General features: G+C 37.7%; 2 protein-coding genes across 2 annotated transcripts; one reads left to right on the top strand and one right to left on the bottom strand.

Annotated features, from left to right (window-relative positions):
- The first annotated feature begins 2,171 nt into the window (after positions 1–2,171).
- On the top strand, positions 2,172–8,812 carry alox5ap (arachidonate 5-lipoxygenase-activating protein). Its single transcript, XM_061702421.1, has 5 exons — positions 2,172–2,303; positions 2,436–2,502; positions 4,879–4,949; positions 6,497–6,578; positions 7,334–8,812. The coding sequence occupies exons 1-5, from the start codon at positions 2,234–2,236 to the stop codon at positions 7,497–7,499; spliced, it is 456 nt and encodes a 151-aa protein (XP_061558405.1). The 5' UTR covers positions 2,172–2,233; the 3' UTR covers positions 7,500–8,812.
- On the bottom strand, positions 7,594–10,709 carry LOC133415888 (mesenteric estrogen-dependent adipogenesis protein-like). Its single transcript, XM_061702420.1, has 5 exons — positions 10,472–10,709; positions 9,824–9,927; positions 9,213–9,331; positions 8,990–9,142; positions 7,594–7,757 (listed from the first exon to the last, which is right to left on the bottom strand). The coding sequence occupies exons 1-5, from the start codon at positions 10,672–10,674 to the stop codon at positions 7,743–7,745; spliced, it is 594 nt and encodes a 197-aa protein (XP_061558404.1). The 5' UTR covers positions 10,675–10,709; the 3' UTR covers positions 7,594–7,742.
- Between the last annotated feature and the right edge of the window lie 2,350 nt (positions 10,710–13,059).

Genomic DNA, 13,059 nt, shown 5'->3' with positions numbered 1-13,059 from the left:
CAGAACACAAAGCGTCAAGTGGCCGCGGTGAGTCAAACTACTTCCGTCTTTTGCTTCAAAATAAAACGTAAACTGCTTCCGCGTTGTGTGTCAAAATAAAATATAACAACTACGGTACATCTGAAATGACTCAAAAGAGTATTAGCACGTAATTTAATGATAATCATTTGGATGCAGGACATGATTACTATATTGTTATTTTCACACTTATTTTTGTTTTATCAATATCAGTTTAATCAGTTTGTCAGTTTAGTGTTTTATTAATTTAAACTTATGCATTGTGAAATATTCCTTATATGTTTTTAAGAATTAAACGATTTAAAATATGGAATTGGTGAACACGATAATTAAAATATATTATAATTTCTTTGTCCTTAAAAATATATTTATATATATATATTAAATATATTTTAATAATATAATATATTATATTATTAAATTATTATATTATTATATATTATTTATTTCATATATTTTAATATATATATATATATATATATTAAATATATTTTTTAATCAGAAATGTGCATGATTACAAATGAAGACTAAAACAGAAAAGCTGTTTACTCGGGACTTTTTGCGCAGTTGGGCCATTTCAGCGGTAGGTGGCAGCAGAATTTCAAACTAGACTGACTTTAAAACGTGTGCAAGAAGGGAGGCTGCCTCTGCGCATTTAATTAACCGCTTCACAATTGCAAAACCACTTTTATTATTTTAAAAGGAAGAACTCCACATAATCTAACACCAAGTCCACAGGGGCTATATGATGTCAATTTTGGGGTGAAAGTAATGCAATTCCCGTTTTCCTCCCCTTTCATGATTGATTGGCCGACGTGGCCTGCCAGACTGTAAAATAGAAAAAAATAAAAAATTTTTAATGTAGTTAATTCTCATTGTTTCATTATTTAGAATGAATAATAACTAATCAATTATTTATTCAAATATGTAAGCGGTACAGAAAATGGATGGATGGATATTTAAAACATGTTTAATGTTATGTACAGTGAAAAAAAATCTATACATTAGTGGATCTGTGATTTTTGTTTTTGATGACATGGTGTAGATAGAAAAAATATATGACTGCTCGTTGTTGCATCTTTTATTCTTCTATGAATGTACAAATAAACATACAAGTAAATTAGATGGATACCATCAAATTTGCATTTTATTCTTATCTCTGAGGGCTGGACTTCTATCCTAAAACTGCATATGTTGGTACTGAGTGTATGGTATAAACTCTACAGAATTTGAGACAACAAATCCAGCCTTTGCTAAAGGGTTAGCATTTGCGATTAGTATTAGAACGCTTGCAATTACCATTTTAGGTTAAAAATAAAAACACTAACTACCATTCAGCTCACGCATACATGATGTTATATGTACATTACACATCTAATATTGTCTTTAAAATGACTTGCAGACGCTCCTATGTCGTCTTTGGCAAAGTTTATCAATGGTCCAACACTGCGTCCGTCTGCAATAAATGTCGGTGTGAAACACTGGTTCCGGCAGCGCAAATATGGCTCTGGGTGGAACTTTTTTTTTTTGGTCCCGGTGGCGCTTTGAGACAGAAATTCTCCATCGACTTAATTTTGAAGTCGACTTAGCTAAGTTGTTAGAATTGCGTTTATTTCTCCTGATACAAAACAAGCATTAAAAAGAATAAGAGGAAAAGGACCCAACAGGATGACTTATCATTCTGTAAAAATATATAATAATAATATAAGTATCTAGAAGTTAGTTATTTCAAATAAACTATTTATTTATTTATGATTACAATTATTATCGTTTAAACCTCATTGTCTGTGCTTGTGAAAAATCAGATGTGGCCCTTGAGGACAAAAATTTGGCCCCGCCAAATGTGCTTGCTTTTTCCATTTCCTCTCTATGAGTGGGAATGAGAGGGAATTATGAACAGTTCCAAATAGTAACCAGTGTGAGCACAAAACCTTCAGAGCGCCCGAACCTTCGGGGGGCTTAGTCAGAGGTCACACTAATGGTTGAAAAAGTTTAGAAATAATTTATCTTGGTCTCATTTTTTAAAAGCACAAAAACAGGGGTGTAGACTTTTGATAGCCACTGTATGATGCAAACACAGTGGCGAGCCAGCAGGCCACATTTGCATAAAGGGGAAGCTCGTCAGAGCAGCTCATCACAGTGTGACTGTCTTTTTGTCTCTCAACAGTTGTGCACGTCCGTCTTGTGCTCCTTCCTCTTCATCATCCCCATCATCATGGAAGTCAAGGTGGTGGAGAACATCTACCTGCTTGTGGTCGTCACCTTGGTCAGCGTGGTGCAGAACGGTGAGCCGTCGGTTGACAGTTACATCAATTATGGATTTATTTACAATTGTTCCCCCTCCCAAATGTCGCTTGACGGTAACATCAATTATGGATTTATTTCAAAAATGTTCTCCCTCCCAAATGTTTTTCAAGCCTTCTTCGCTCTCAAAGTGGAGAAGGAGTGCAACAGTCCCGCTTTCAGTCGAGTGGCTTGTGCCAAGTAAGACACACTTCACACTCTACTCATAAATAATAGTAAATAAACTTAATTATTCATGTTTTATTTCAAATAAACTAATACACATTTGAACTCTTTTATCAGGAATTGGTTTTTATTCATTTTGTGATGTAATTGATTAATTCATAATGCACACTTAAATACAAATGAGAATGAATGTTTATTGTATTTACTCCAATTATTCTTTTTAATGTATGCAAAATACCATCAATATAAAAATAGAAATACAGAAATGATTGACTTATTATTTGAACTAAACAATTTTAAATATTTTTGTCATACACATTTTAACAACACCAACAACAAAAATCTACAGATAACCTGCAGGCATTTGACCCTTGAAGACAAACGTTTGACCACCCCTGGTCTTTGCATTTTGGCTTTTTATTTCAATTTGACTATCCAGGACCAGGTCAAGTGTCTCATCTAACATTTTAGACACTTGAACAGGATTTCCTGTTTCTTCAGTGGGAAGCAGCTTGTGCCACTTCCTGTGGTGCCACCAATCCAAAAAGATGTCCAAACTCACTCTGGTGAAGGCGTAAAACACTCCCTACGTCTTCTTTTTTGAAATTGATTTCTTTGTTTACTGAGCCGCTTCTCAGTAAATAATACATGATTATGCCCAAACTCATTTTGAATATGAATTTCATACAAATTTTGTGGAGTTGGTGGGGCAGCGACCAGTTACATTGAGTTACATTGATTTCAGCCTGGTTACAGAGCTGGTCAAAGCACTGAGAGCGCCTTCCTCAGAGTAACTAATGACCTGCTTTTAACAGCAGATAAAGGGTAAGTCAAAACGTATTCCGTTGGATCTCAGTGTCGCTTTCGACACGGTTAACCACGCTATTTTAATCGATCGACTTAGACATTAAGTGGGGCTCAGGGACACTACACTAGGTTAGTTTTATTCTTATCTTTTAGAGTTAACATTTGCGGTCACCATAGGTAACTATTGCTCAGCTACCACTTCCCTTGCCTGAGGTGTACTGCAAGGTTCGATTTTAGGCCCATTTCTATTCTCTATTATTCGCTCTATATGCTGCCCCGTGGCCAATGGAGCGCCATAAAGTTTCAGTTCACCGCTATGCAGACAACACACAGATATACCTTCCCCTAAGACCAGAAGATCCTAGAAGCCTAGCTGTTGTTAATGAATGAATTTCTGAGATCATTTGTTGGATGACACAGAATCTCCTAGCATTTTGTAACACCAAATCTGAAATAATTCTATTCAGCTTGCAAAATACCACTGACATCATCAGATGTAGCATTATTTTTTTTCTCTGAGACCATCACTTACACTGCCAGAGGGAGTCATTTTTTATTCAGATTTCAGCCTCACAACCTATATCAATAATGTTGTCCGATTTCTTTCATATATGCACCATAGCCAGGACAAAATCAATAATTGCTAGAGCTGACCTTGTATGTCTGATTCTCACCCTATTTTTCTATGGGTTAGATTACTGCAACTCATTCATCTGTGGTGTCATACTAAAATCTCTCGCCTCCAGTTGGTTTAGAATGCAGCAGCCTAACCCTCTCACTGATTCAAATAGGTGGCACCACATCACTCCAATCTTAGCATCACTTCATTGGCTTCCAGTCTGTTTTATAATTGACTTCAAGATGTTTCTGATTACTTTCAAAGCACAGATGGGCCTGGCTACAGAACTGAACTTTTAACCACCTATGAGCCAGCCCGCCGCCTCAAATCCTCAGGTGAAGGCGTTCTGGTTGTTCCAAAGCCAAGGCTTAAAACTAAAGCTGACAGAACGTATTCCATTGAAACGCTTGGACTTTGGAGCGACCTGCCTGTGGCGGTGGCATCTTTTAAATCACTTTTTTTTTCTCATCACGAATACCTCACATTTGAAGAGCGGTGTGTAGACTTTTTATATTTACTGTATGGACAGGTGTGTGTGTTTTTATTTGCCAACTCCCAAGCTACGGCTTAGGGCCCCAGTTTAACTGGACCGCGTCAAAGGACTTCCTGTTGGTTGTTGCATAACACATTGTCACTTTGATAGTGTTTCGATTGTACCGCTATCACACCGGAGACATCAGGATGCGCATGTGAGGACAACAAAGTTACGTAACTTGGAGGGGGCGAAACAAATTTTGTCTTTTGACGCCACAGGTTTGGCACACCTGTCTTCATGAGCTCTATCAGGTTGTAGGAGGAGCCTGTGTAGAATTTTGAGTGGCAAAAAGAATTTGTTAATAATCCTGACCATAACAAAATGTGGAAAAGGTGAAGCGCTGAGAATACTTTGCAGATACACTGTACAGTATTAAAAATGGTATTCCAAACTAATACCCAGCATTCCCATCCATTTCCCTTCCCGGCAGCCGAAACTGTATGGATGCCTACACCACCTTCCTGGCTCTCATGTGGTGTGCTGGCCTGTCCCTCAGCCAAGGTAAATCATTAACACGCAGTCCCGCACTATCACTAGCCTTTTGTGTCTCTGTCTGTGGAGGTGTGTGTGTCTCTGTGTGCACGTGTTTGAGTGTATATGTGCGTGTGTTTGTGGGGGGAAGGGGAGGGTTGTGCATGTGTGTCGTGTTTGTGCGCATCCGTGTCTCTGTGCTTCTGTGCATTTGTGTGTGTCTGTGTGCTTGTTTGTGTCTGCATGTGTGTATTTGCGTCTGTGGGGGTGTGTGCACGTTTGTATGTTTGCGTCTCTGCTTCTCTGTGAGTGTGTTTGTTTGAAGGTACCACAAAATATGCAAACACATAACTCTTCCGGGTGTGCCTTCCCGTTACCTTGTTTATCTCGGCCACAGGTACAAAATTCAGACAGCTGGTCCAGATATTTAAGCCAATATTAACAGTTCTCTCAACACGGGGACGTTTGCATCTGCTTTGAAGCACGCCATTGTTAATCTTCTGAGAAAAAAAGTTAATTTATTTAGTTTAGTTTATTTCTTTTACGAGCAATAATCTGTTGTTTGAGAAATTTCAGTCTGGTTTCCACTCTCTACGCAGCACTGAGACTGCTTTGGTCAAGGTCTCGGATGACTTGCTGCTCGCGTCCAATAGAGGCCAGTCTTCTATTTTAATACTCCTTGACCTCAGCAGAGCATTTGTCACAGTGGACCATGATGTCTTGACACAATTGTCTGGAAAATGATGTTGGTATCAGTGATGTGGCTCTGGACTGGTTGATATCTGTCACTTAGGTCCTTCTCTGTCATGTTCGGTGACACCTCCTCCTTCAGGGGTCCGCTTCTATGCAGGGTCCCCCAGAGGTCAATCCTGGGCCCGCTTTTATTCACCATTTACATGTTACCTCTTGGCCACCAAATAATTCGCAACTTTAAGTGTTACACAAATGATACACAATTATATGTCCCATTGAAACAGCAAAAGCAATATACAAAGATTGCAGTTAGCCCAAAATTCTGCTGCCAGGTTTTTAAGAGCCACTAAGAGAAGAGACCACCTCACACCAGTCCTTCATGCCCTTCATTGGTTACCTGTGAGGTTTAGAATTGATTTTACTCCTTGTTTTTAAAAGCTTTGAATGGTCAGGCTCCAGCTTATAGCTGTGATCTACTTACTCCCTGTATGAGCCTGATTGCTGCCTGAGATCCTCCAGCAGGGCCTTTCTGAAGGTTCCAAAAGCTCACCTCCTCGATAAGGGTGATTGGGCCTTTTCAGCTGGAGCTCCTAAAGTGTGGAACTCCTTGTTTGAAGATCTCTGGCAAACAAACTCAATATCCTCTTTCGAATCTATCCTGAAGACTTACTTTTATCGTTTGCCTTTTCTTAACTTAACATTTATAACTCTTATCTTTGTTTCTATTATTGCCCATTGTTGTGTATCTATTTCATTGTTAAGGACTTTATAACTTGTTTTTGAAAAGTGCTACATAAATGAAGATATTATTATTAAACTTATTATTTCTGTGAATAAAAAAGAAATATATTAATAGTCATTAATAATGGCATTGTGTTTTCAAGCTCCTGCTGCATTCGCTGGCCTGGTGTACGTGCTGGTGCGTCAAAAGTACTTTGTGGGCTACATGGGACAAAGCTCTCAGAGGTACTTTTTTCTTTCTGATTCTTCCGCATACTTTACCCCAAATTCTCACTTTCCCCGCAATTCCACAATTGCCATGAAAATAATTTCCATTGAATTGAATGGAGACATTTTCCTAATTTAATTCATCCTTCAATATTTTCTTTTCAATATTGACTTATTCAACCGATTCAAACCATTTCAAGTTCAAACTGTTCAGTTTATTGGCGAACCATATTTCACATTTCCCAAATTCCCACAAATTTTAAAAATGTACCTAATTATTCCACATTTCTTGACTGATTCAAACTGTTCAGCTGACATATTTGCCATCCATACTCAGTTTACGATTTTGCTATGTATCAGTATCACAAGCATTAGCGTGTTAGCGTTCCATCCATGCTCATAAGAAATAGCATCTGAACACAGGGCAAGAGATAAAATCCTTATAAGCAGCCTTAGTGCTTTCTCTACTCAGGTTACTCAGTTTGCTAACTTGCAAATTTGGGTATTTGTGCCATATCATGTGTAAATGTGTATTGTTATGACAACAAAATTCCTTGAATCCATATGTCAGCATAGCAACAGTTAGCATGCAACCTCATCCCAAGCGCGGAAGTTGTGTGCGCATTGTCCATTCATACTATACACAGCATTTGAAACATTTCCTAGTATGTCTCACAATCAACATTACTACTTCCATTTCAATTGATTTTACGGATGTTTTTGTGTTGTAATACTTGTTGTGCTCTTACTGGTTTGTTCACATTGGCATGAAGCACTCCTGGCTACCTGTTTGGCAAACGCGTGCTCTTCTTTCTGATGCTGATGAGCGCACTGGGAATCGTCAACTTCCTGCTGGCGTACTACTGCGGGAGCAACTTTAATAAGGAAATTCTGGAGACCCTCACCAAGGCCACGTCCGCTCTGCTGCTCATCCCTTAGCGCCAACAAAGATGGACCCCCACAAAAAACAGCAACTTTTTCTTGCAACCTTTTTTTCTTTCCATTCATCTGAACATGCAATCAAAAAAACACGTAGAGTATAAAAAGTGTATAAATGCGTCAGTGCAAAACATCACATCCATCATACAGTACTAGAAAACAATAACAGCATAATGCAGCGTGTTGACTGAACAAGCTTCGTCCTCCAATCGCATCTCCGCCAAAGTCAGTCAGGCGCCCCCATCAGGACAGTCGCAACTGTCAAGAGTCAACAAGAGATGACATATATTACCGTCAGGAGACTTTTTGTGTGTAAATGTCTCAGCATTCATCGATTTCCACGACACAAACTGAAATCGATGCAATGTCACACGATGCTCATCTCTCAGCATTCACACACTATATTTAAAGCAAGACATGCATGTGTTTATATTTAATGCAGAATAGGTCAATCGACAGCAGACGATGCTGAGAGTCCCTAAGAAAAAATGTTTGAATGTTTAAAGGTTGTTGGTTTTTTTTGTAAATGTACACTGGACGTAGTGTAATGCTGGTCCCTCAGCATTCACACAACAACACGAAAACATTGGGGGTACAGTGGAAGTACTAATGCTCATTTCTCAGTGTACATCAGCATTACTGTACTATAAATGATCGTCTCTCAGCATTCACACAATACATTTTTAAATATGTATTTTTATGGGATGTACTTGTTTCGCAGTAGACCTATTTATGTGCTTAATGTTTTTGGGACACGCAATAGAATAAGCTTAGTGTTCGTCTCTCAGCATTTGTTTGGCATTCAGTTTCGTTACAACCAAGATCAGAATTGTTATTTTAGCTTCAAGGCTTTTTTCGCGGTTAGGTCTTTTCGCGCCAATTCTTTTTTGAGACACAATTGAATGAGTGTCATGCCGTCTCTCTGCATTTACACAAAATGATGTTTGCTTGACATACAGACTCGTAATAATCAGGTTCAGAATTGTTCAATTATCTTAGTGTGAACAACAGAACGATTTAAGTGCTCATCTCTCAGCGTCTACACACGATTAGTTTTGTTGGATACAAAGGTTACGTTATAATCAGCATAAGAAAAATGTACATTTTTCGTGTGAATATCTGTCTCGCAGTAATCACGCAATATTTTTTGGGATACATAGTAGAATGAGCATAATGTTTGTCTCTCATACAGTAGGGTTAAAATCAGGATCAGAAAGATGTATATTTTTTAAGCTTCAATGCTTGTCTCGCAGTATTCACGTGAAATGTTTTTGGACAAACAATAGAATGATTAAAGTGCTTGTCTCTCAGCATTTACACAAAATGATGTTTGTTTGATATACAGTTCGTTTAGAAGCAGGATCGGAGCTGTAAAAATACTTTAGCGTGAATGCTTGTCTTACGGTATTCATGCTAAATGTTTTTGGACACAGAATACAATGAGTGTCACGCTCGTCTCTCAGCATCAGCGTCAGCAATCCGAGTCCAACCTTGAACTTCCTCTTGCTGAATCCCAGCCAGTGCGGGAAGTCAAAAAGTGCATCGGAGTGGTACTTGAGCGTGAAGGAGGAGTCAACCCACTCCGGTTTGATTCCAGTCGTGTTGCGGGCCGCCCACGTGTTCAATGCGTCGGTCAGGTCCACCTGGGGAGGAAGACTTGGAAGTCAACTTTTTAAATGAGGACAATCATCCAGCGTTGAGAGTTTGACTCACTTCCACCTCGTAGCTCTCGCCCGCCACCGACGAGATGGTCCAGTCCAGACCCGCCTCCATGTGCCACCGGACCACCGGGTCGGCGCCCCGCACACACACCACGTAGCGCTTCGCAACCTCTGCAGGGAATCAAACACACACTCAAAACACATTCATGCATGCTTGTGTAACGCTCGGTGAACCACTGAAAAACGCTCATCTAGCATTTACCAAATTAGAACACACGTATGAACGTACAACAGCATTTGCTTAATGCTTGTCTCACAGCATTGGCACCTTTATGTGCGTGCTCGTCTCTCAGCATTTGCACAAAAATGGGGGGGGGGGTCTCTCCTTTAGCATAGACCCTCGTCTCCGAGCATTCACCCAATAAGAAAAACCTTTTTCTTTAACATAAAAAAGCATGCGTGTAATACTTTGGCATTGGCACTGTTGTGTGTGCGCTTGTCTCTCAGCATTTGCCCAAAAAAAACTTTTTTGTTGGTTGCGCGCTACGCTTAGCTAGGACGCTTGTCTCCTAGCATTCATCCAACAGGAAAACGATATTTGTCACAGACATACAACAGCATGCGTGTGATGCTCGTCTCTCAGCATTCAGTAGAATTAATTACCTGTGCACTGAGGCGAGCGCGTGGCCACCAGCATGAAAATGTTTTTGGACACCAGGCTCCTCCGGAAGTCGCTGTACTGCCACAAGTCTGTCAATGTGATGCTCCTGTTTAGTTGTTTGGAGGAAAAACATCACTTTAATTCTTTTACTTTTTAAGATCAACATTTATCAACTTGTTGAATCACGACTTTCATTCACACATTCAAATGTTCATCACTGTTGAAACACAACTTTAATTCTTATATTTAAACAACTAATTCTTTACACTTTATGGAAACACACCTATAATTCTGTTGTTTAAACATTTCTCACTTTTTTTGAACAACTCTAATTCTTGTAGTTAAACAATTACCACTTTGTCGAAATACAATCTTAATTTATCATCACCTTATTGAGAAACACAACTTTGTTAAACCCAAATATCTAATTCAAACACTATTTAAACACACCATTATCTCTTGTTCAAAACAGTTTCACTGTGGCGAACAAATGAACTTTGAATGCAAACGATTATCACTTTTTATTGAAGTTGAATTCCTCTTGCTTCAACTTTCATCACATCGTTGAAACACAGTTTTAACTCTTCTATTTGCAACCAAACGACAACAAATGAGCCCCCCCCCGCCCCCAATCCCCGCTCCAAACCAACCTGCCCAGCGAGCCGTGGAAGACGACGCTCCCCGCGGACGTGTCGCAGGGGTCGGCCAGCAGCAGGCTGGTGTCGGGGTCACCGCGGACGACGCTGCGCAGCGGGGTGCTCTCCACCGAGAAGCCGCTCGGGGGTCTCCGGAGAAAGTCGTCTAGCTCCGTCACTGTCATCCTCGCCAACCTTCCTCGCTCTTCTTGTTCCATTTTGTCAACTTCGTAAAACTGGCTGCACGGCGCCTCGTTTTTATAGCGCCGGAAAGCTAGCCGTGTTAAGAGCGTGCCACTTCCGGGCTCACGTCAAAGTTAAAGATCACTATAAAGTCTTCTTGATAAAAATGGCCATAAAAAAAGATAAGAAAATATGTTTATTGACCTCCAGAGTGGAAACTCAGGAGTTACAGCAGTCTATTAAATAACCCCCCCACCCCAAATAATATAAAATAGATGAATAATACATAAATAAATAAGGCATTCATTTTTGTCCACTTTCTCCCTCTTTATAAATGTAGAAGTGTTTAAGTCTTGTTAAATTTGATGGCAGTGGCCTTAAAAGGTTTCTCTAAAAGTCTTAAATTTGATCAAAGTCACACAAAAAATCTTAAACTTCATGGAAATATCATTTAAAACGCTTACATTTTATGGCGTTATCCTTAGATATGCTAAAGGTGGCCTTTAGAGGTATTCAATTTGGTGATGGCGGACCTAAAACGTCTTTTTAACGTCCTGAATTTGATAGAAGTGGCCTTAAAAAAAATATTTCAAATATTTCAAATTTGATGGAAATTGTCTAAAAAAAAAATCTTAAATTTGATGGAAGGGGCGTTAAAAAGTCCTAAATTTGAAAAAAAAAAAAACACAAAATATCCCTTTTTTTCCCTAAGAGGATGCCTTTTTGGCTTTTTTCTTGATAAGAAAATGTGTCTCTCGTAAAATGAATAAAATAACATTACATACTATTTCTTGTGATTTACTGATTTCTTCTTGTAACATAGCTTTTTTTCTCATTAAATTTGTTTTTTTCTGGTAAAATTAAATCTTTTTCACATAAAATTCTAAAAGTTATGTAACTCAAATAACAGCATTTTCTTGTATAATCAAGCCTTTTTTTCCTTGTCAAATTTCTTTTTTTCTCTCCTAATGAAATGACATTGTTCTTCTCATAAATTACAACCTTTTTTTCTTGTAAGATAACATATTTTTTGTCATCTATCTTTTCAAATGAATCAGCTGTTGCCTTCCAGGACACTCTGAAATCATAGAAGCATAAATGGTCATTGCAAACCATTGATAGATAGATGTGCTTAAACAGCGAGTCACACGGAATAACTTTATCACTTCTTTTTTTTCACATTCTGTGCTTTGGCTCCATGCCGTGTTTATGCACGCTGGCTGGCGTTTGTCCTATTGTCTCCGCCGAACACTTGTTTTATTGCCGCAGATAACCGTTTGCACACTTTGCCCTCGTCATCACATGCTTCCTGCTGTACATTCCCACTTGCTAAATGTGGTTTTCTTTTCCTGCAAAACTACTTGAGGAAAGCTTTTTTTTTTTTAAGTTTCTGTGGTTCAAACTGTTTGACTCACTTGCTCCAGATTACTGCAAACCTTAGAGGCTGGCCACATTTAGTGCCTCATTTCTGCAAGTCATTTTAAGTCTTTCTCAAAACAATGACACTTTTCTTTCTGGTAAAAAATAAAAAATAAAAGTTTTACCTCATACAACAACAAACAATATATTGTTTTCTTGCAAATGACAGATTTTCCTTGTAAAAAAAAAGTTAAAATAATGTAGCTTTTTTCCATGTAAAACAACTAGATTTTTATCAAAGAATGACATATTTTTGACTCAATTACATTTTTATTATACAATTAAATTTTTTTCTAATAAATTAAAAAAAAATTCATATAAATTATAGCTGTTTTCTCTCACGATTCCTTCTTTTTCGTTAAATGACATTTTTTTCTCATAAAGCTACATATTTTGTCTTAAATTGATATTTTCTCCTCATAAAATTACTAATTTGATTCTTGTAACATTACAACCTTTTTCTTGAAAATTTAATATTTTCCTGTAAATTTCATTTTGTGTCTTTCTCATGAAATGCCACCTTTGCTCATACAGTCACATAACATTTTCTCCAAAAATTACTTTTCTCCAGAATAACAAAAAGGAAAAACATCTTAAAATATTTTTTTTTCTCCTAAAATTCCATTCCTAAAATAACGTTTTTTCCTCATAAAATTACATATTTTTATAACATTATATCTTTTTTTGTAAAATGTAATATTTTTTCTTGTGTAATTACATATTTTTTACCACGTAAATTATATATTTTTTAAATCATTAATTTTTTTTCTTTTAAAATCACGTACCTTTCTCTTAAAATGTTAAGATTTTCTCTCATATTTTTTCCCCCTAAAATGATATCTTTTCTCTTATAAATTTTGTTTTCCCCCCCTTGTAATATCATGTGCATTTTTAAAATTAAATTTGATAAAAAACAATGTCATTTTTTTCTCATAAAATGACAATTATCTCAAATTATCTCAATGACCTTTTTTTGTCATGAATAAAAATAAAAACAATTA

This window comes from Phycodurus eques, chromosome 17 (genome assembly GCF_024500275.1).
Source record: "Phycodurus eques isolate BA_2022a chromosome 17, UOR_Pequ_1.1, whole genome shotgun sequence".
Lineage (NCBI taxonomy): Eukaryota > Metazoa > Chordata > Actinopteri > Syngnathiformes > Syngnathidae > Phycodurus > Phycodurus eques.
This window is presented reverse-complemented; position numbering and strand designations above follow the sequence as displayed.